The sequence below is a fragment of the Nerophis ophidion genome, linkage group LG10 (genome assembly GCF_033978795.1).
Source record: "Nerophis ophidion isolate RoL-2023_Sa linkage group LG10, RoL_Noph_v1.0, whole genome shotgun sequence".
NCBI lineage: Eukaryota > Metazoa > Chordata > Actinopteri > Syngnathiformes > Syngnathidae > Nerophis > Nerophis ophidion.
Genome location: NC_084620.1, coordinates 51,599,701 through 51,624,700, shown reverse-complemented (window position 1 = coordinate 51,624,700; position 25,000 = coordinate 51,599,701). Strand labels below are relative to the sequence as shown.

Here is a 25,000-nt window from a genome sequence, read left to right as displayed (position 1 = left end):
TGACATTTTCCCAATCCTCTGCTGTATCATCCATGTATCCATTTTGGTATAAACTCAACTCGTCGTGTTTGGAGGAAGAAGAATACTGAGTTGCATCCCAAGAACACCATACCTACTGTGAAGCATGGGGGTGGAAACATCATGCTTTGGGGCTGTTTTTCTGCTAAGGGGACAGGACGATTGATCCGTGTTAAGGAAAGACTGAATGGGGCCATGTATCGTGAGATTTTGAGCCAAAACGTCCTTCTATCAGTGAGAGCTTTGAATGGTTGACCAAATACTTATTTTCCACCATAATTTACAAATAAATTCTTTAAAATTCCTACATTGTGAATTCCTGGATTTTTTTTTTCACATTCTGTCTCTCACAGTTGAAGTGTACCTATGATGAAAATTACAGACCTCTGTCATCATTTTAAGTGGGAGAACTTGCACAATCGGTGGCTGACTAAATACTTTTTTTGCCCCACTGTATATACATATTTATATAATATTCACATATTTATATAATATGTAACTACAAGCTCCATTCACAGACAGAGTCCCATTGCTTTTATGAGCGGTCGAGCGAGTCAAAAGCCGGAATTTTTTTTTAAAATCTTTTTTATTTTTTGTGGCGCCCGTAATTCTTTCGTGGCGGGCCGCCACAAATAAATGAATGTTTGGGAAGCCCTGATGGTTAATAATAAATCAGTTGTTTCATCCCTACCGTTGTTCAAACCTCATCTTAACATTCTACACTACAAAATAACACAAGTGTGTAAGATCCCTGCTCAATATCGGTATCGGCCAATATTCCAAGGTTGTATCGAGACACCTGTAATAACTCCAGTACTCCCTTCCCATTGACTGCATGGCAACCACAGGCCATTCTGTCCAAGAAGCTGATCGTGCCCGAGATGCAAGATTTGATGAAGAAAGTGGCCCAGCAGGCCGTCAGTGGAAACACCTCCATGATCCGAGTCCGCTGCAGACAGGTGCCGTTCAAAATGAGATGTGAGAGAACGCCGCCGGCTCTCCTCCTTTGTTTTCTAAAAGGGAAGTGTTTGTGCATTCAGATCTACCTCAAGTACCTGCTGGACTACCCTCTGGGGAAGAAGTTGCTGGAACACATGCAGTTTATAGTGGCCCAGCTGACGTATGAGCACGACACGGGCAGGGAGTCGGCCTTGGAGATGCTGGCTCACATTTTCCAGACCTTCCCTCAGGTAACCCGCTCCATTCTAACAAAATATGACAAAAATGAGTAAAACTTTGTGGGTTTTTTTTTTCCTTCTCAGAAAATACTGATGAACTACACAGGCCTGGTTTTCGCTCCGCTGGCACTCGTCGTCGTCAACGACGACTCTGCGCGATGTAAAAAAATGGCCGCCATGGCCATCAAGTCCTTCCTCGCCAAAGTGGACGCCAACCAGCAGAAATACTTGTTCTCTTTTGTCAGCACCTGGCTGAAAGCGGACAAGGTATGCGCATGCTTTTATTTTGGGAAGTCCTCCACGATCTTTGCGGGTAAACCGGATGTGGTTTTGTCCCCGCAGGTGAGTCTGCGGCGTCTGGGCACCCAGCTGTGCGGTCTGATCGTGGAGGTGGAGGAGGACAAGTTCGCCAAACGCCTCGACGACCTGCTGCCCCTCCTGGAGAACGCCATCCACCCCGACAACTATGATGACGTCAGTCCGCCATTTTTCTCTTTCATGTCGGAAAATGCCAACAATTTGTTTTTTCTCTCTCAGATGGAGGAAGAAAAGGAGGAGAGAGGAGCAGACAGGTTGCTCTTCAGTTACCTCACTCTCATCACCAAACTCACCCAACACTGCGGCCTGCTGGAGCTCGCCACGCCGCATCACACCCTCGCCCAGATTTGGGGTGAGGCGCCACTTCCTGTCCAGCCACAACACAAATAGAGATGGACCGAAATGTTTTTTTTCAGGGATCATACTGATTATAAGTAGTTAAGGGCCAATATGTTTTTTTCAGGGTTGATACTGATTATTAGTAGTCAAGGGCCAATATGTTTCTTTCAGAGTCTATGCTGATTATTAGTAGTCAAGGTTCGATATGTTTTTTTCAGAATTGATACTGATTATTAGTAGTCAACGTTCAATGTTTTTTTCAGGGTTTATATCTATTATTAGTAGTCAAGGACTAATATGTTTTTTTTCAGGGTCGATACTGATTATTAGTAGTCAAGGACTGATGTTTTTTCAGGGTTCATACGGAATATTAGTAGTAAAGGACTGATGTGTTTTTTTCAGGGTTGATACTGATTATTAGTAGTCAAGGACCGATATGTTTTTTTCAGGTTCGATACTGATTATTAGTAGTCAAGGACTGATGTGTTTTTTTCAGGGTTGATACTGATTACTATTAGCCAAAGACCGATATGTTTTTTTCAGGGTTGATACTGATTATTAGTAGTCAAGGTTCAATTTTTTTTCAGGGTTTATACTGATTATTAGTAGTCAAGGTTCAAATTTTTTTCAGGGTTGATACTGATTATTAGTAGTCAAGGACCGATATGTTTTTTTCAGGGTTGATACTGATTATTAGTAGTCAAGGACCGATATGTTTTTTTCAGGGTTGATACTGATTATTAGTAGTCAAGGACCGATATGTTTTTTTCAGGGTTTATACGGATTATTAGTAGTCAAGGTTCAAATTTTTTTCAGGGTTGATACTGATTATTAGTAGTCAAGGACCGATATGTTTTTTTCAGGGTTGATACTGATTATTAGTAGTCAAGGACCGATATGTTTTTTTCAGGGTTGATACTGATTATTAGTAGTCAAGGACCGATATGTTTTTTTCAGGTTTTGTACGGATTATTTGTAGTGAAGGTTCAAATTTTTTTCAGTGTTGATACTGATTATTAGTAGTCAAGGACCGATATGTTTTTTTCAGGGTTGATACTGATTATTAGTAGTCAAGGACCGATATGTTTTTTTCAGGGTTGATACTGATTATTAGTAGTCAAGGACCGATATGTTTTTTTCAGGGTTTATACGGATTATTAGTAGTCAAGGTTCAAATTTTTTTCAGTGTTGATACTGATTATTAGTAGTCAAGGACCGATATGTTTTTTTCAGGGTTGATACTGATTATTAGTAGTCAAGGACCGATATGTTTTTTTCAGGGTTGATACTGATTATTAGTAGTCAAGGACCGATATGTTTTTTTCAGGGTTTATACGGATTATTAGTAGTCAAGGACCGATATGTTTTCTTCAGGGTTGATACGGATTATTAGTAGTCAAGGACCGATATGTGTTTTTCAGGGTTGATACTGATTATTAGTAGTCAAGGTTCAAATTTTTTTCAGGGTTTATACGGATTATTAGTAGTCAAGGACCGATATGTTTTTTTCAGGGTTGATACTGATTATTAGTAGTCAAGGTTCAATTTTTTTTCAGGGTTTATACTGATTATTAGTAGTCAAGGTTCAAATTTTTTTCAGGGTTGATACTGATTATTAGTAGTCAAGGACCGATATGTTTTTTTCAGGGTTGATACTGATTATTAGTAGTCAAGGACCGATAGGTTTTTTTCAGGGTTGATACTGATTATTAGTAGTCAAGGACCGATATGTTTTTTTCAGGGTTTATACGGATTATTAGTAGTCAAGGTTCAAATTTTTTTCAGGGTTGATACTGATTATTAGTAGTCAAGGACCGATATGTTTTTTCAGGGTTGATACTGATTATTAGTAGTCAAGGACCGATATGTTTTTTTCAGGGTTGATACTGATTATTAGTAGTCAAGGACCGATATGCTTTTTTCAGGGTTTATACGGATTATTAGTAGTCAAGGTTCAAATTTTTTTCAGGGTTGATACTGATTATTAATAGTCAAGGACCAATATGTTTTTTTCAGGGTTGATACTGATTATTAGTAGTCAAGGACCGATATGTTTTTTTCAGGGTTGATACTGATTATTAGTAGTCAAGGACCGATATGTTTTTTTCAGGGTTGATACTGATTATTAGTAGTCAAGGACCGATATGTTTTTTTCAGGGATGATACTGATTATTAGTAGTCAAGGTTCAATGTTTTTTTTCAGGGTTGATACCTATTAGTAGTAGTCAAGGGCCAATATGTTTCTTTCAGGGTTGATACCGATGATTAGTAGTCAAGGACTGATGTTTTTTTCAAGGTTGATACTGGTTATTAGTAGTCAAGGTTAAATGTTTTTTTTCAGGGTCGATGCTGATTATCAGTAGTCAAGGACCGATATGTTTCTTTCAGGGTTGATACTGATTATTAGTAGTCAAGGACTGATGTTTTTTTCAAGGTTGATACTGGTTATTAGTTGTCAAGGTTCAATGTTTTTTTCAGGGTCGATACTGATTATTAGTAGTCAAGGACTGATGTGTTTTTTTCAGGGTTGATACTGATTATTAGTAGTCAAGGACCGATATGTTTTTTTCAGGGTTGATACTGATTATTAGTAGTCAAGGACCGATATGTTTTTTTCAGGGTTTATACGGATTATTAGTAGTCAAGGACCGATATTTTTTTTTCAGGGTTGATACTGATTATTAGTAGTCAAGGACCGATATGTTTTTTTCAGGGTTGATACTGATTATTAGTAGTCAAGGACCGATATGTTTTTTTCAGGGTTGATACTGATTATTAGTAGTCAAGGTTCAAATTTTTTTCAGGGTTTTTACGGATTATTAGTAGTCAAGGACCGATATGTTTTTTTCAGGGTTGATACTGATTATTAGTAGTCAAGGTTCAATTTTTTTTCAGGGTTTATACTGATTATTAGTAGTCAAGGTTAAAAATTTTTTCAGGGTTGATACTGATTATTAGTAGTCAAGGACCGATATGTTTTTTTCAGGGTTGATACTGATTATTAGTAGTCAAGGACCGATAGGTTTTTTTCAGGGTTGATACTGATTATTAGTAGTCAAGGACCGATATGTTTTTTTCAGGGTTTATACGGATTATTAGTAGTCAAGGACCGATAGGTTTTTTTCAGGGTTGATACTGATTATTAGTAGTCAAGGACCGATATGTTTTTTTCAGGGTTGATACTGATTATTAGTAGTCAAGGACCGATATGTTGTTTCAGGGTTTATACGGATTATTAGTAGTCAAGGTTCAAATTTTTTTCAGGGTTGATACTGATTATTAGTAGTCAAGGACCGATATGTTTTTTTCAGGGTTGATACTGATTATTAGAAGTCAAGGACCGATATGTTTTTTTCAGGGTTGATACTGATTATTAGTAGTCAAGGACCGATATGTTTTTTTCAGGGTTTATACGGATTATTAGTAGTCAAGGTTCAAATTTTTTTCAGGGTTGATACTGATTATTAGTAGTCAAGGACCGATATGTTTTTTTCAGGGTTGATACTGATTATTAGTAGTCAAGGACCGATATGTTTTTTTCAGGGTTGATACTGATTATTAGTAGTCAAGGACAGATATGTTTTTTTCAGGGTTTATACGGATTATTAGTAGTCAAGGTTCAAATTTTTTTCAGGGTTGATACTGATTATTAGTAGTCAAGGACCGATATGTTTTTTTCAGGGTTGATACTGATTATTAGTAGTCAAGGACCGATGTTTTTTTCAGGGTTTATACGGATTATTAGTAGTCAAGGTTCAAATTTTTTTCAGGGTTGATACTGATTATTAGTAGTCAAGGACCGATATGTTTTTTTCAGGGTTGATACTGATTATTAGTAGTCAAGGACCGATATGTTTTTTTCAGGGTTGATACTGATTATTAGTAGTCAAGGACCGATATGTTTTTTTCAGGGTTTATACGGATTATTAGTAGTCAAGGTTCAAATTTTTTTCAGGGTTTATACGGATTATTAGTAGTCAAGGACCGATATGTTTTTTTCAGGGTTGATTCTGATTATTAGTAGTCAAGGTTCAATTTTTTTTCAGGGTTTATACTGATTATTAGTAGTCAAGGTTCAAATTTTTTTCAGGGTTGATACTGATTATTAGTAGTCAAGGACCGATATGTTTTTTTCAGGGTTGATACTGATTATTAGTAGTCAAGGACCGATATGTTTTTTTCAGGGTTGATACTGATTATTATTAGTCAAGGACCGATATGTTTTTTTCAGGGTTTATACGGATTATTAGTAGTCAAGGTTCAAATTTTTTTCAGGGTTGATACTGATTATTAGTAGTCAAGGACCAATATGATTTTTTCAGGGTTGATACTGATTATTAGTAGTCAAGGACCGATATGTTTTTTTCAGGGTTGATACTGATTATTAGTAGTCAAGGACCGATATGTTTTTTTCAGGGTTGATACTGATTATTAGTAGTCAAGGACCGATATGTTTTTTTCAGGGATGATACTGATTATTAGTAGTCAAGGTTCAATGTTTTTTTTCAGGGTTGATACCTATTATTAGTAGTCAAGGGCCAATATGTTTCTTTCAGGGTTGATACCGATGATTAGTAGTCAAGGACTGATGTTTTTTTCAAGGTTGATACTGGTTATTAGTAGTCAAGGTTAAATGTTTTTTTTCAGGGTCGATGCTGATTATCAGTAGTCAAGGACCGATATGTTTCTTTCAGGGTTGATACTGATTATTAGTAGTCAAGGACTGATGTTTTTTTCAAGGTTGATACTGGTTATTAGTTGTCAAGGTTCAATGTTTTTTTCAGGGTCGATACTGACTATTAGTAGTCAAGGACTGATGTGTTTTTTTCAGGGTCGATACTGATTATTAGTAGTCAAGGACCGATATGTTTTTTTCAGGGTTTATACGGATTATTAGTAGTCAAGGACCGATATGTTTTTTTCAGGGTTGATACTGATTATTAGTAGTCAAGGACCGATATGTTTTTTTCAGGGTTGATACTGATTATTAGTAGTCAAGGTTCAATTTTTTTTCAGGGTTTATACTGATTATTAGTAGTCAAGGTTCAAATTTTTTTCAGGGTTGATATTGATTATTAGTAGTCAAGGACCGATATGTTTTTTTCAGGGTTGATACTGATTATTAGTAGTCAAGGACCGATATGTTTTTTTCAGGGTTGATACTGATTATTAGTAGTCAAGGACCGATATGTTTTTTTCAGGGTTTATACGGATTATTAGTAGTCAAGGTTCAAATTTTTTTCAGGGTTGATACTGATCATTAGTAGTCAAGGACCGATATGTTTTTTTCAGGGTTGATACTGATTATTAGTAGTCAAGGACCGATATGTTTTTTTCAGGGTTGATACTGATTATTAGTAGTCAAGGACCGATATGTTTTTTTCAGGGTTTGTACGGATTATTTGTAGTGAAGGTTCAAATTTTTTTCAGTGTTGATACTGATTATTAGTAGTCAAGGACCGATATGTTTTTTTCAGGGTTGATACTGATTATTAGTAGTCAAGGACCGATATGTTTTTTTCAGGGTTGATACCGATTATTAGTAGTCAAGGACCGATATGTTTTTTTCAGGGTTTATACGGATTATTAGTAGTCAAGGTTCAAATTTTTTTCAGTGTTGATACTGATTATTAGTAGTCAAGGACCGATATGTTTTTTTCAGGGTTGATACTGATTATTAGTAGTCAAGGACCGATATGTTTTTTTCAGGGTTGATACTGATTATTAGTAGTCAAGGACCGATATGTTTTTTTCAGGGTTTATACGGATTATTAGTAGTCAAGGACCGATATGTTTTCTTCAGGGTTGATACGGATTATTAGTAGTCAAGGACCGATATGTGTTTTTCAGGGTTGATACTGATTATTAGTAGTCAAGGTTCAAATTTTTTTCAGGGTTTATACGGATTATTAGTAGTCAAGGACCGATATGTTTTTTTCAGGGTTGATACTGATTATTAGTAGTCAAGGTTCAATTTTTTTTCAGGGTTTATACTGATTATTAGTAGTCAAGGTTCAAATTTTTTTCAGGGTTGATACTGATTATTAGTAGTCAAGGACCGATATGTTTTTTTCAGGGTTGATACTGATTATTAGTAGTCAAGGACCGATAGGTTTTTTTCAGGGTTGATACTGATTATTAGTAGTCAAGGACCGATATGTTTTTTTCAGGGTTTATACGGATTATTAGTAGTCAAGGTTCAAATTTTTTTCAGGGTTGATACTGATTATTAGTAGTCAAGGACCGATATGTTTTTTCAGGGTTCATACTGATTATTAGTAGTCAAGGACCGATATGTTTTTTTCAGGGTTGATACTGATTATTAGTAGTCAAGGACCGATATGTTTTTTTCAGGGTTTATACGGATTATTAGTAGTCAAGGTTCAAATTTTTTTCAGGGTTGATACTGATTATTAATAGTCAAGGACCAATATGTTTTTTTCAGGGTTGATACTGATTATTAGTAGTCAAGGACCGATATGTTTTTTTCAGGGTTGATACTGATTATTAGTAGTCAAGGACCGATATGTTTTTTTCAGGGTTGATACTGATTATTAGTAGTCAAGGACCGATATGTTTTTTTCAGGGATGATACTGATTATTAGTAGTCAAGGTTCAATGTTTTTTTTCAGGGTTGATACCTATTAGTAGTAGTCAAGGGCCAATATGTTTCTTTCAGGGTTGATACCGATGATTAGTAGTCAAGGACTGATGTTTTTTTCAAGGTTGATACTGGTTATTAGTAGTCAAGGTTAAATGTTTTTTTTCAGGGTCGATGCTGATTATCAGTAGTCAAGGACCGATATGTTTCTTTCAGGGTTGATACTGATTATTAGTAGTCAAGGACTGATGTTTTTTTCAAGGTTGATACTGGTTATTAGTTGTCAAGGTTCAATGTTTTTTTCAGGGTCGATACTGATTATTAGTAGTCAAGGACTGATGTGTTTTTTTCAGGGTTGATACTGATTATTAGTAGTCAAGGACCGATATGTTTTTTTCAGGGTTGATACTGATTATTAGTAGTCAAGGACCGATATGTTTTTTTCAGGGTTTATACGGATTATTAGTAGTCAAGGACCGATATGTTTTTTTCAGGGTTGATACTGATTATTAGTAGTCAAGGACCGATATGTTTTTTTCAGGGTTGATACTGATTATTAGTAGTCAAGGACCGATATGTTTTTTTCAGGGTTGATACTGATTATTAGTAGTCAAGGTTCAAATTTTTTTCAGGGTTTATACGGATTATTAGTAGTCAAGGACCGATATGTTTTTTTCAGGGTTGATACTGATTATTAGTAGTCAAGGTTCAATTTTTTTTCAGGGTTTATACTGATTATTAGTAGTCAAGGTTCAAATTTTTTTCAGGGTTGATACTGATTATTAGTAGTCAAGGACCGATATGTTTTTTTCAGGGTTGATACTGATTATTAGTAGTCAAGGACCGATAGGTTTTTTTCAGGGTTGATACTGATTATTAGTAGTCAAGGACCGATATGTTTTTTTCAGGGTTTATACGGATTATTAGTAGTCAAGGACCGATAGGTTTTTTTCAGGGTTGATACTGATTATTAGTAGTCAAGGACCGATATGTTTTTTTCAGGGTTGATACTGATTATTAGTAGTCAAGGACCGATATGTTGTTTCAGGGTTTATACGGATTATTAGTAGTCAAGGTTCAAATTTTTTTCAGGGTTGATACTGATTATTAGTAGTCAAGGACCGATATGTTTTTTTCAGGGTTGATACTGATTATTAGTAGTCAAGGACCGATATGTTTTTTTCAGGGTTGATACTGATTATTAGTAGTCAAGGACCGATATGTTTTTTTCAGGGTTTATACGGATTATTAGTAGTCAAGGTTCAAATTTTTTTCAGGGTTGATACTGATTATTAGTAGTCAAGGACCGATATGTTTTTTTCAGGGTTGATACTGATTATTAGTAGTCAAGGACCGATATGTTTTTTTCAGGGTTGATACTGATTATTAGTAGTCAAGGACAGATATGTTTTTTTCAGGGTTTATACGGATTATTAGTAGTCAAGGTTCAAATTTTTTTCAGGGTTGATACTGATTATTAGTAGTCAAGGACCGATATGTTTTTTTCAGGGTTGATACTGATTATTAGTAGTCAAGGACCGATGTTTTTTTCAGGGTTTATACGGATTATTAGTAGTCAAGGTTCAAATTTTTTTCAGGGTTGATACTGATTATTAGTAGTCAAGGACCGATATGTTTTTTTCAGGGTTGATACTGATTATTAGTAGTCAAGGACCGATATGTTTTTTTCAGGGTTGATACTGATTATTAGTAGTCAAGGACCGATATGTTTTTTTCAGGGTTTATACGGATTATTAGTAGTCAAGGTTCAAATTTTTTTCAGGGTTTATACGGATTATTAGTAGTCAAGGACCGATATGTTTTTTTCAGGGTTGATTCTGATTATTAGTAGTCAAGGTTCAATTTTTTTTCAGGGTTTATACTGATTATTAGTAGTCAAGGTTCAAATTTTTTTCAGGGTTGATACTGATTATTAGTAGTCAAGGACCGATATGTTTTTTTCAGGGTTGATACTGATTATTAGTAGTCAAGGACCGATATGTTTTTTTCAGGGTTGATACTGATTATTAGTAGTCAAGGTCCGATATGTTTTTTTCAGGGTTGATACTGATTATTATTAGTCAAGGACCGATATGTTTTTTTCAGGGTTTATACGGATTATTAGTAGTCAAGGTTCAAATTTTTTTCAGGGTTGATACTGATTATTAGTAGTCAAGGACCAATATGATTTTTTCAGGGTTGATACTGATTATTAGTAGTCAAGGACCGATATGTTTTTTTCAGGGTTGATACTGATTATTAGTAGTCAAGGACCGATATGTTTTTTTCAGGGTTGATACTGATTATTAGTAGTCAAGGACCGATATGTTTTTTTCAGGGATGATACTGATTATTAGTAGTCAAGGTTCAATGTTTTTTTTCAGGGTTGATACCTATTATTAGTAGTCAAGGGCCAATATGTTTCTTTCAGGGTTGATACCGATGATTAGTAGTCAAGGACTGATGTTTTTTTCAAGGTTGATACTGGTTATTAGTAGTCAAGGTTAAATGTTTTTTTTCAGGGTCGATGCTGATTATCAGTAGTCAAGGACCGATATGTTTCTTTCAGGGTTGATACTGATTATTAGTAGTCACGGACTGATGTTTTTTTCAAGGTTGATACTGGTTATTAGTTGTCAAGGTTCAATGTTTTTTTCAGGGTCGATACTGACTATTAGTAGTCAAGGACTGATGTGTTTTTTTCAGGGTCGATACTGATTATTAGTAGTCAAGGACCGATATGTTTTTTTCAGGGTTTATACGGATTATTAGTAGTCAAGGACCGATATGTTTTTTTCAGGGTTGATACTGATTATTAGTAGTCAAGGACCGTATGTTTTTTTCAGGGTTGATACTGATTATTAGTAGTCAAGGTTCAATTTTTTTTCAGGGTTTATACTGATTATTAGTAGTCAAGGTTCAAATTTTTTTCAGGGTTGATACTGATTATTAGTAGTCAAGGACCGATATGTTTTTTTCAGGGTTGATACTGATTATTAGTAGTCAAGGACCGATATGTTTTTTTCAGGGTTGATACTGATTATTAGTAGTCAAGGACCGATATGTTTTTTTCAGGGTTTATACGGATTATTAGTAGTCAAGGTTCAAATTTTTTTCAGGGTTGATACTGATTATTAGTAGTCAAGGACCGATATGTTTTTTTCAGGGTTGATACTGATTATTAGTAGTCAAGGACCGATATGTTTTTTTCAGGGTTGATACTGATTATTAGTAGTCAAGGACCGATATGTTTTTTTCAGGGTTTGTACGGATTATTTGTAGTGAAGGTTCAAATTTTTTTCAGTGTTGATACTGATTATTAGTAGTCAAGGACCGATATGTTTTTTTCAGGGTTGATACTGATTATTAGTAGTCAAGGACCGATATGTTTTTTTCAGGGTTGATACTGATTATTAGTAGTCAAGGACCGATATGTTTTTTTCAGGGTTTATACGGATTATTAGTAGTCAAGGTTCAAATTTTTTTCAGTGTTGATACTGATTATTAGTAGTCAAGGACCGATATGTTTTTTTCAGGGTTGATACTGATTATTAGTAGTCAAGGACCGATATGTTTTTTTCAGGGTTGATACTGATTATTAGTAGTCAAGGACCGATATGTTTTTTTCAGGGTTTATACGGATTATTAGTAGTCAAGGACCGATATGTTTTCTTCAGGGTTGATACGGATTATTAGTAGTCAAGGACCGATATGTGTTTTTCAGGGTTGATACTGATTATTAGTAGTCAAGGTTCAAATTTTTTTCAGGGTTTATACGGATTATTAGTAGTCAAGGACCGATATGTTTTTTTCAGGGTTGATACTGATTATTAGTAGTCAAGGTTCAATTTTTTTTCAGGGTTTATACTGATTATTAGTAGTCAAGGTTCAAATTTTTTTCAGGGTTGATACTGATTATTAGTAGTCAAGGACCGATATGTTTTTTCAGGGTTGATACTGATTATTAGTAGTCAAGGACCGATATGTTTTTTTCAGGGTTGATACTGATTATTAGTAGTCAAGGACCGATATGTTTTTTTCAGGGTTTATACGGATTATTAGTAGTCAAGGTTCAAATTTTTTTCAGGGTTGATACTGATTATTAATAGTCAAGGACCAATATGTTTTTTTCAGGGTTGATACTGATTATTAGTAGTCAAGGACCGATATGTTTTTTTCAGGGTTGATACTGATTATTAGTAGTCAAGGACCGATATGTTTTTTTCAGGGTTGATACTGATTATTAGTAGTCAAGGACCGATATGTTTTTTTCAGGGATGATACTGATTATTAGTAGTCAAGGTTCAATGTTTTTTTTCAGGGTTGATACCTATTAGTAGTAGTCAAGGGCCAATATGTTTCTTTCAGGGTTGATACCGATGATTAGTAGTCAAGGACTGATGTTTTTTTCAAGGTTGATACTGGTTATTAGTAGTCAAGGTTAAATGTTTTTTTTCAGGGTCGATGCTGATTATCAGTAGTCAAGGACCGATATGTTTCTTTCAGGGTTGATACTGATTATTAGTAGTCAAGGACTGATGTTTTTTTCAAGGTTGATACTGGTTATTAGTTGTCAAGGTTCAATGTTTTTTTCAGGGTCGATACTGATTATTAGTAGTCAAGGACTGATGTGTTTTTTTCAGGGTTGATACTGATTATTAGTAGTCAAGGACCGATATGTTTTTTTCAGGGTTGATACTGATTATTAGTAGTCAAGGACCGATATGTTTTTTTCAGGGTTTATACGGATTATTAGTAGTCAAGGACCAATATGTTTTTTTCAGGGTTGATACTGATTATTAGTAGTCAAGGACCGATATGTTTTTTTCAGGGTTGATACTGATTATTAGTAGTCAAGGACCGATATGTTTTTTTCAGGGTTGATACTGATTATTAGTAGTCAAGGTTCAAATTTTTTTCAGGGTTTATACGGATTATTAGTAGTCAAGGACCGATATGTTTTTTTCAGGGTTGATACTGATTATTAGTAGTCAAGGTTCAATTTTTTTTCAGGGTTTATACTGATTATTAGTAGTCAAGGTTCAAATTTTTTTCAGGGTTGATACTGATTATTAGTAGTCAAGGACCGATATGTTTTTTTCAGGGTTGATACTGATTATTAGTAGTCAAGGACCGATAGGTTTTTTTCAGGGTTGATACTGATTATTAGTAGTCAAGGACCGATATGTTTTTTTCAGGGTTTATACGGATTATTAGTAGTCAAGGACCGATAGGTTTTTTTCAGGGTTGATACTGATTATTAGTAGTCAAGGACCGATATGTTTTTTTCAGGGTTGATACTGATTATTAGTAGTCAAGGACCGATATGTTGTTTCAGGGTTTATACGGATTATTAGTAGTCAAGGTTCAAATTTTTTTCAGGGTTGATACTGATTATTAGTAGTCAAGGACCGATATGTTTTTTTCAGGGTTGATACTGATTATTAGTAGTCAAGGACCGATATGTTTTTTTCAGGGTTGATACTGATTATTAGTAGTCAAGGACCGATATGTTTTTTTCAGGGTTTATACGGATTATTAGTAGTCAAGGTTCAAATTTTTTTCAGGGTTGATACTGATTATTAGTAGTCAAGGACCGATATGTTTTTTTCAGGGTTGATACTGATTATTAGTAGTCAAGGACAGATATGTTTTTTTCAGGGTTCATACGGATTATTAGTAGTCAAGGTTCAAATTTTTTTCAGGGTTGATACTGATTATTAGTAGTCAAGGACCGATATGTTTTTTTCAGGGTTGATACTGATTATTAGTAGTCAAGGACCGATGTTTTTTTCAGGGTTTATACGGATTATTAGTAGTCAAGGTTCAAATTTTTTTCAGGGTTGATACTGATTATTAGTAGTCAAGGACCGATATGTTTTTTTCAGGGTTGATACTGATTATTAGTAGTCAAGGACCGATATGTTTTTTTCAGGGTTGATACTGATTATTAGTAGTCAAGGACCGATATGTTTTTTTCAGGGTTTATACGGATTATTAGTAGTCAAGGTTCAAATTTTTTTCAGGGTTTATACGGATTATTAGTAGTCAAGGACCGATATGTTTTTTTCAGGGTTGATTCTGATTATTAGTAGTCAAGGACCGATATGTTTTTTTCAGGGTTGATACTGATTATTAGTAGTCAAGGACCGATATGTTTTTTTCAGGGTTGATACTGATTATTAGTAGTCAAGGACCGATATGTTTTTTTCAGGGTTGATACTGATTATTATTAGTCAAGGACCGATATGTTTTTTTCAGGGTTTATACGGATTATTAGTAGTCAAGGTTCAAATTTTTTTCAGGGTTGATACTGATTATTAGTAGTCAAGGACCAATATGATTTTTTCAGGGTTGATACTGATTATTAGTAGTCAAGGACCGATATGTTTTTTTCAGGGTTGATACTGATTATTAGTAGTCAAGGACCGATATGTTTTTTTCAGGGTTGATACTGATTATTAGTAGTCAAGGTTCAATTTTTTTTCAGGGTTTATACTGATTATTAGTAGTCAAGGTTCAAATTTTTTTCAGGGTTGATACTGATTATTAGTAGTCAAGGACCGATATGTTTTTTTCAGGGTTGATACTGATTATTAGTAGTCAAGGACCGATATGTTTTTTTCAGGGTTGATACTGATTATTAGTAGTCAAGGACCGATATGTTTTTTTCAGGGTTGATACTGATTATTATTAGTCAAGGACCGATATGTTTTTTTCAGGGTTTATACGGATTATTAGTAGTCAAGGTTCAAATTTTTTTCAGGGTTGATACTGATTATTAGTAGTCAAGGACCAATATGATTTTTTCAGGGTTGATACTGATTATTAGTAGTCAAGGACCGATATGTTTTTTTCAGGGTTGATACTGATTATTAGTAGTCAAGGACCGATATGTTTTTTTCAGGGTTGATACTGATTATTAGTAGTCAAGGACCGATATGTTTTTTTCAGGGATGATACTGATTATTAGTAGTCAAGGTTCAATGTTTTTTTTCAGGGTTGATACCTATTATTAGTAGTCAAGGGCCAATATGTTTCTTTCAGGGTTGATACCGATGATTAGTAGTCAAGGACTGATGTTTTTTTCAAGGTTGATACTGGTTATTAGTAGTCAAGGTTAAATGTTTTTTTTCAGGGTCGATGCTGACTATTAGTAGTCAAGGACTGATGTGTTTTTTTCAGGGTCGATACTGATTATCAGTAGTCAAGGACCGATATGTTTCTTTCAGGGTTGATACTGATTATTAGTAGTCAAGGACTGATGTTTTTTTCAAGGTTGATACTGGTTATTAGTTGTCAAGGTTCAATGTTTTTTTCAGGGTCGATACTGACTATTAGTAGTCAAGGACTGATGTGTTTTTTTCAGGGTCGATACTGATTATTAGTAGTCAAGGACCGATATGTTTTTTTCAGGGTTTATACGGATTATTAGTAGTCAAGGACCGATATGTTTTTTTCAGGGTTTATACGGATTATTAGTAGTCAAGGACCGATATGTTTTTTTCAGGGTTGATACTGATTATTAGTAGTCAAGGACCGATATGTTTTTTTCAGGGTTGATACTGATTATTAGTAGTCAAGGACCGATATGTTTTTTTCAGGGTTGATACTGATTATTAGTAGTCAAGGACAGATATGTTTTTTTCAGGGTTTATACGGATTATTAGTAGTCAAGGTTCAAATTTTTTTCAGGGTTGATACTGATTATTAGTAGTCAAGGACCGATATGTTTTTTTCAGGGTTGATACTGATTATTAGTAGTCAAGGACCAATATGTTTTTTTCAGGGTTGATACTGATTATTAGTAGTCAAGGACCGATATGTTTTTTTCAGGGTTTATACGGATTATTAGTAGTCAAGGTTCAAATTTTTTTCAGGGTTGATACTGATTATTAGTAGTCAAGGACCGATATGTTTTTTTCAGGGTTGATACTGATTATTAGTAGTCAAGGACTGATATGTTTTTTTCAGGGTTGATACTGATTATTAGTAGTCAAGGTTCAATTTTTTTTCAGGGTTTATACTGATTATTAGTAGTCAAGGTTCAAATTTTTTTCAGGGTTGATACTGATTATTAGTAGTCAAGGACCGATATGTTTTTTTCAGGGTTGATACTGATTATTAGTAGTCAAGGACCGATATGTTTTTTTCAGGGTTGATACTGATTATTAGTAGTCAAGGACCGATAGGTTTTTTTCAGGGTTGATACTGATTATTAGTAGTCAAGGACCGATATGTTTTTTTCAGGGTTGATACTGATTATTAGTAGTCAAGGACCGATAGGTTTTTTTCAGGGTTGATACTGATTATTATTAGTCAAGGACCGATATGTTTTTTTCAGGGTTTATACGGATTATTAGTAGTCAAGGTTCAAATTTTTTTCAGGGTTGATACTGATTATTAGTAGTCAAGGACCAATATGATTTTTTCAGGGTTGATACTGATTATTAGTAGTCAAGGACCGATATGTTTTTTTCAGGGTTGATACTGATTATTAGTAGTCAAGGACCGATATGTTTTTTTCAGGGTTGATACTGATTATTAGTAGTCAAGGACCGATATGTTTTTTTCAGGGATGATACTGATTATTAGTAGTCAAGGTTCAATGTTTTTTTTCAGGGTTGATACCTATTATTAGTAGTCAAGGGCCAATATGTTTCTTTCAGGGTTGATACCGATGATTAGTAGTCAAGGACTGATGTTTTTTTCAAGGTTGATACTGGTTATTAGTAGTCAAGGTTAAATGTTTTTTTTCAGGGTCGATGCTGACTATTAGTAGTCAAGGACTGATGTGTTTTTTTCAGGGTCGATACTGATTATCAGTAGTCAAGGACCGATATGTTTCTTTCAGGGTTGATACTGATTATTAGTAGTCAAGGACTGATGTTTTTTTCAAGGTTGATACTGGTTATTAGTTGTCAAGGTTCAATGTTTTTTTCAGGGTCGATACTGACTATTAGTAGTCAAGGACTGATGTGTTTTTTTCAGGGTCGATACTGATTATTAGTAGTCAAGGACCGATATGTTTTTTTCAGGGTTTATACGGATTATTAGTAGTCAAGGACCAATATGTTTTTTTCAGGGTTGATACTGATTATTAGTAGTCAAGGACCGATATGTTTTTTTCAGGGTTGATACTGATTATTAGTAGTCAAGGACCGATATGTTTTTTTCAGGGTTGATACTGATTATTAGTAGTCAAGGACAGATATGTTTTTTTCAGGGTTTATACGGATTATTAGTAGTCAAGGTTCAAATTTTTTTCAGGGTTGATACTGATTATTAGTAGTCAAGGACCGATATGTTTTTTTCAGGGTTGATACTGATTATTAGTAGTCAAGGACCAATATGTTTTTTTCAGGGTTGATACTGATTATTAGTAGTCAAGGACCGATATGTTTTTTTCAGGGTTTATACGGATTATTAGTAGTCAAGGTTCAAATTTTTTTCAGGGTTGATACTGATTATTAGTAGTCAAGGACCGATATGTTTTTTTCAGGGTTGATACTGATTATTAGTAGTCAAGGACTGATATGTTTTTTTCAGGGTTGATACTGATTATTAGTAGTCAAGGACCGATATGTTTTTTTTTTCAGGGTTTATACGGATTATTAGTAGTCAAGGTTCAAATTTTTTTCAGGGTTTATACGGATTATTAGTAGTCAAGGACCGATATGTTTTTTTCAGGGTTGATACTGATTATTAGTAGTCAAGGTTCAATTTTTTTTCAGGGTTTATACTGATTATTAGTAGTCAAGGACCGATATGTTTTTTTCAGGGTTGATACTGATTATTAGTAGTCAAGGACTGATGTTTTTTTCAAGGTTGATACTGGTTATTAGTAGTCAAGGTTAAATGTTTTTTTTCAGGGTCGATGCTGATTATCAGTAGTCAAGGACCGATATGTTTCTTTCAGGGTTGATACTGATTATTAGTAGTCAAGGACTGATGTTTTTTTCAAGGTTGATACTGGTTATTAGTTGTCAAGGTTCAATGTTTTTTTCAGGGTCGATACTGATTATTAGTAGTCAAGGACCGATATGTTTTTTTCAGGGTTGATACTGATTATTAGTAGTCAAGGACCGAAATGTTTTTTTCAGGGTTGATACTGATTATTAGTAGTCAAGGACCGATATGTTTTTTTCAGGGTTGATACTGATTATTAGTAGTCAAGGACCGATATGTTTTTTTCAGGGTTGATACTGATTATTAGTAGTCAAGGTTCAAATTTTTTTCAGGGTTTATACGGATTATTAGTAGTCAAGGACCGATATGTTTTTTTCAGGGTTGATACTGATTATTAGTAGTCAAGGTTCAATTTTTTTTCAGGGTTTATACTGATTATTAGTAGTCAAGGTTCAAATTTTTTTCAGGGTTGATACTGATTATTAGTAGTCAAGGACCGATATGTTTTTTTCAGGGTTTATACGGATTATTAGTAGTCAAGGACCGATATGTTTTTTTCAGGGTTTATACGGATTATTAGTAGTCAAGGACCGATATGTTTTTTTCAGGGTTGATACTGATTATTAGTAGTCAAGGACCGATATGTTTTTTTCAGGGTTGATACTGATTATTAGTAGTCAAGGACCGATATGTTTTTTTCAGGGTTGATACTGATTATTAGTAGTCAAGGACAGATATGTTTTTTTCAGGGTTTATACGGATTATTAGTAGTCAAGGTTCAAATTTTTTTCAGGGTTGATACTGATTATTAGTAGTCAAGGACCGATATGTTTTTTTCAGGGTTGATACTGATTATTAGTAGTCAAGGACCAATATGTTTTTTTCAGGGTTGATACTGATTATTAGTAGTCAAGGACCGATATGTTTTTTTCAGGGTTTATACGGATTATTAGTAGTCAAGGTTCAAATTTTTTTCAGGGTTGATACTGATTATTAGTAGTCAAGGACCGATATGTTTTTTTCAGGGTTGATACTGATTATTAGTAGTCAAGGACCGATATGTTTTTTTCAGGGTTTATACGGATTATTAGTAGTCAAGGTTCAAATTTTTTTCAGGGTTTATACGGATTATTAGTAGTCAAGGACCGATATGTTTTTTTCAGGGTTGATAGTGATTATTAGTAGTCAAGGTTCAATTTTTTTTCAGGGTTTATACTGATTATTAGTAGTCAAGGACCGATATGTTTTTTTCAGGGTTGATACTGATTATTAGTAGTCAAGGACTGATATTTTTTTCAAGGTTGATACTGGTTATTAGTAGTCAAGGTTAAATGTTTTTTTTCAGGGTCGATGCTGATTATCAGTAGTCAAGGACCGATATGTTTCTTTCAGGGTTGATACTGATTATTAGTAGTCAAGGACTGATGTTTTTTTCAAGGTTGATACTGGTTATTAGTTGTCAAGGTTCAATGTTTTTTTCAGGGTCGATACTGATTATTAGTAGTCAAGGACCGATATGTTTTTTTCAGGGTTGATACTGATTATTAGTAGTCAAGGACCGATATGTTTTTTTCAGGGTTTATACGGATTATTAGTAGTCAAGGACCGAAATGTTTTTTTCAGGGTTGATACTGATTATTAGTAGTCAAGGACCGATATGTTTTTTTCAGGGTTGATACTGATTATTAGTAGTCAAGGACCGATATGTTTTTTTCAGGGTTGATACTGATTATTAGTAGTCAAGGTTCAAATTTTTTTCAGGGTTTATACGGATTATTAGTAGTCAAGGACCGATATGTTTTTTTCAGGGTTGATACTGATTATTAGTAGTCAAGGTTCAATTTTTTTTCAGGGTTTATACTGATTATTAGTAGTCAAGGTTAAAATTTTTTTCAGGGTTGATACTGATTATTAGTAGTCAAGGACCGATATGTTTTTTTCAGGGTTGATACTGATTATTAATAGTCAAGGACCGATAGGTTTTTTTCAGGGTTGATACTGATTATTAGTAGTCAAGGACCGATATGTTTTTTTCAGGGTTTATACGGATTATTAGTAGTCAAGGACCGATAGGTTTTTTTCAGGGTTGATACTGATTATTAGTAGTCAAGGACCGATATGTTTTTTTCAGGGTTTATACGGATTATTAGTAGTCAAGGACCGATATGTTTTTTTCAGGGTTGATACTGATTATTAGTAGTCAAGGACCGATATGTTTTTTTCAGGGTTGATACTGATTATTAGTAGTCAAGCACCGATATGTTTTTTTCAGGGTTTATACGGATTATTAGTAGTCAAGGTTCAAATTTTTTTCAGGGTTGATACTGATTATTAGTAGTCAAGGACCGATGTGTTTTTTTCAATGTTGATACTGATTATTAGTAGTCAAGGACCGATATGTTTTTTTCAGGGTTGATACTGATTATTAGTAGTCAAGGACCGATATGTTTTTTTCAGGGTTTATACGGATTATTAGTAGTCAAGGTTCAAATTTTTTTCAGGGTTGATACTGATTATTAGTAGTCAAGGACCGATGTGTTTTTTTCAATGTTGATACTGATTATTAGTAGTCAAGGACCGATATGTTTTTTTCAGGGTTGATACTGATTATTAGTAGTCAAGGACAGATATGTTTTTTTCAGGGTTTATACGGATTATTAGTAGTCAAGGTTCAAATTTTTTTCAGGGTTGATACTGATTATTAGTAGTCAAGGACCGATATGTTTTTTTCAGGGTTGATACTGATTATTAGTAGTCAAGGACCGATATGTTTTTTTCAGGGTTGATACTGATTATTAGTAGTCAAGGACCGATATGTTTTTTTCAGGGTTGATACTGATTATTAGTAGTCAAGGACCGATATGTTTTTTTCAGGGTTTATACGGATTATTAGTAGTCAAGGTTCAAATTTTTTTTCAGGGTTGATACTGATTATTAGTAGTCAAGGACCGATATGTTTTTTTCAGGGTTGATACTGATTATTAGTAGTCAAGGACCGATATGTTTTTTTCAGGGTTGATACTGATTATTAGTAGTCAAGGACCGATATGTTTTTTTCAGGGTTTATACGGATTATTAGTAGTCAAGGACCGATAGGTTTTTTTCAGGGTTGATACTGATTATTAGTAGTCAAGGACCGATATGTTTTTTTCAGGGTTGATACTGATTATTAGTAGTCAAGGACCGATATGTTTTTTTCAGGGTTGATACTGATTATTAGCAGTCAAGGACCGATATGTTTTTTTCAGGGTTTATACGGATTATTAGTAGTCAAGGTTCAAATTTTTTTCAGGGTTGATACTGATTATTAGTAGTCAAGGACCGATGTGTTTTTTTCACTGTTGATACTGATTATTAGTAGTCAAGGACCGATATGTTTTTTTCAGGGTTGATACTGATTATTAGTAGTCAAGGTTCAATTTTTTTTCAGGGTTTATACTGATTATTAGTAGTCAAGGTTCAAATTTTTTTCAGGGTTGATACTGATTATTAGTAGTCAAGGACCGATATGTTTTTTTCAGGGTTGATACTGATTATTAGTAGTCAAGGACAGATATGTTTTTTTCAGGGTTTATACGGATTATTAGTAGTCAAGGTTAAAAAAATTTTCAGGGTTGATACTGATTATTAGTAGTCAAGGACCGATATGTTTTTTTCAGGGTTGATACTGATTATTAGTAGTCAAGGACCGATATGTTTTTTTCAGGGTTGATACTGATTATTAGTAGTCAAGGACAGATATGTTTTTTTCAGGGTTGATACTGATTATTAGTAGTCAAGGTTCAATGTTTTTTTTCAGGGTTGATTCTGATTATTAGTAGTCAAGTTTCAATGTTTTTTTTCAGGGTTGATACCTATTATTAGTAGTCAAGGGCCAATATGTTTCTTTCAGGGTTGATACCGATGATTAGTAGTCAAGGACTGATTTTTTTTTCAAGGTTGATACTGGTTATTAGTAGTCAAGGTTAAATGTTTTTTTTCAGGGTCGATGCTGATTATCAGTAGTCAAGGACCGATATGTTTCTTTCCGGGTTGATACTGATTATTAGTAGTCAAGGACTGATGTTTTTTTCAAGGTTGATACTGGTTATTAGTTGTCAAGGTTCAATGTTTTTTTCAGGGTCGATACTGATTATTAGTAGTCAAGGACTGATGTGTTTTTTTCAGGGTTGATACTGATTATTTGTAGTCAAAGTTCAATGTTTTTTTCAGGGTTGATATTGATTATTAGTTGTTAAGGGCCATCCATCCATCCATCCATTTTTTACAGCTTATTCCCTTCAGGATCGCGGGGGACGCTGGAGCCTATCATATGTTTTTTCAGGGTTGATACTGATTATTAGTAGTCAAGGTTCAATGTTTTTGTCAGTGTTTATCTCTATTATTATGTTTTTTTTTTTAGGGTCAATACTGATTATCAGTAGTCAAGGACTGATATGGTTTTTCAGGGTTGATACTGATTATTAGTAGTCAAGGACTGATGTGTTTATTTCAGGGTTGATACTGATTATTAGTAGTCAAGGTTCAATGTTTTTTTCAGGGTTTATATCTATTATTAGTAGTCAAGGACTGATTTGTTTTTTTTAGGGTTGATACGGATTATTAGTAGTCAAGGACCGATATTTTTTTTTCAGGGTCAATACTGATAATTAGTAGTCAAGGACTGATACGGTTTTTCAGCGTTGATACGGATTATTAGTAGTCAAGGTTCAATTTTTTTTTCAGGGTTTATACTGATTATTAGTAGTCAAGGACTGATTTGTTTTTTTTAGGGTTGATACGGATTATTAGTAGTCAATGACCGATATGTTTTTTTTTTAGGGTCAATACTGATTATCAGTAGTCAAGGACTGATATGGTTTTTCAGGGTTGATACTGATTATTAGTAGTCAAGGACTGATGTGTTTATTTCAGGGTTGATACTGATTATTAGTAGTCAAGGTTCAATGTTTTTTTCAGGGTTTATATCTATTATTAGTAGTCAAGGACTGATTTGTTTTTTTTAGGGTTGATACGGATTATTAGTAGTCAAGGACCGATATTTTTTTTTCAGGGTCAATACTGATAATTAGTAGTCAAGGACTGATACGGTTTTTCAGCGTTGATACTGATTATTAGTAGTCAAGGTTCAATGTTTTTTTTCAGGGTTGATACCTATTATTAGTAGTCAAGGGCCAATATGTTTTTTTCAGGGATCATACTGATTATTAGTAGTCAAGTTTCAATGTTTTTTTTCAGGGTTGATACCTATTATTAGTAGTCAAGGGCCAATATGTTTCTTTCAGGGTTGATACCGATGATTAGTAGTCAAGGACTGATTTTTTTTTCAAGGTTGATACTGGTTATTAGTAGTCAAGGTTAAATGTTTTTTTTCAGGGTCGATGCTGATTATCAGTAGTCAAGGACCGATATGTTTCTTTCCGGGTTGATACTGATTATTAGTAGTCAAGGACTGATGTTTTTTTCAAGGTTGATACTGGTTATTAGTTGTCAAGGTTCAATGTTTTTTTCAGGGTCGATACTGATTATTAGTAGTCAAGGACTGATGTGTTTTTTTCAGGGTTGATACTGATTATTTGTAGTCAAAGTTCAATGTTTTTTTCAGGGTTGATATTGATTATTAGTTGTTAAGGGCCATCCATCCATCCATCCATTTTTTACAGCTTATTCCCTTCAGGATCGCGGGGGACGCTGGAGCCTATCATATGTTTTTTCAGGGTTGATACTGATTATTAGTAGTCAAGGTTCAATGTTTTTGTCAGTGTTTATCTCTATTATTATGTTTTTTTTTTTAGGGTCAATACTGATTATCAGTAGTCAAGGACTGATATGGTTTTTCAGGGTTGATACTGATTATTAGTAGTCAAGGACTGATGTGTTTATTTCAGGGTTGATACTGATTATTAGTAGTCAAGGTTCAATGTTTTTTTCAGGGTTTATATCTATTATTAGTAGTCAAGGACTGATTTGTTTTTTTTAGGGTTGATACGGATTATTAGTAGTCAAGGACCGATATTTTTTTTTCAGGGTCAATACTGATAATTAGTAGTCAAGGACTGATACGGTTTTTCAGCGTTGATACGGATTATTAGTAGTCAAGGTTCAATTTTTTTTTCAGGGTTTATACTGATTATTAGTAGTCAAGGACTGATTTGTTTTTTTTAGGGTTGATACGGATTATTAGTAGTCAATGACCGATATGTTTTTTTTTTAGGGTCAATACTGATTATCAGTAGTCAAGGACTGATATGGTTTTTCAGGGTTGATACTGATTATTAGTAGTCAAGGACTGATGTGTTTATTTCAGGGTTGATACTGATTATTAGTAGTCAAGGTTCAATGTTTTTTTCAGGGTTTATATCTATTATTAGTAGTCAAGGACTGATTTGTTTTTTTTAGGGTTGATACGGATTATTAGTAGTCAAGGACCGATATTTTTTTTTCAGGGTCAATACTGATAATTAGTAGTCAAGGACTGATACGGTTTTTCAGCGTTGATACGGATTATTAGTAGTCAAGGTTCAATTTTTTTTTCAGGGTTTATACTGATTATTAGTAGTCAAGGACTGATTTGTTTTTTTTAGGGTTGATACGGATTATTAGTAGTCAATGACCGATATGTTTTTTTTTTAGGGTC

The 25,000-nt window shown here is 34.1% G+C and overlaps 1 protein-coding gene across 1 annotated transcript in view; it reads left to right on the top strand.

Moving 5' to 3' along the window:
* utp20 (UTP20 small subunit processome component) overlaps window positions 1–25,000 on the top strand; it is a 104,477-nt gene that overhangs the window by 69,830 nt on the left and 9,647 nt on the right. Inside the window, exons 51-55 of the mRNA XM_061914056.1 lie at window positions 867–977; window positions 1,059–1,208; window positions 1,281–1,463; window positions 1,539–1,670; window positions 1,734–1,866. Of these exons, the coding sequence (XP_061770040.1) occupies window positions 867–977; window positions 1,059–1,208; window positions 1,281–1,463; window positions 1,539–1,670; window positions 1,734–1,866 (709 nt within the window). The remainder of the gene's footprint in view (window positions 1–866; window positions 978–1,058; window positions 1,209–1,280; window positions 1,464–1,538; window positions 1,671–1,733; window positions 1,867–25,000) is intronic.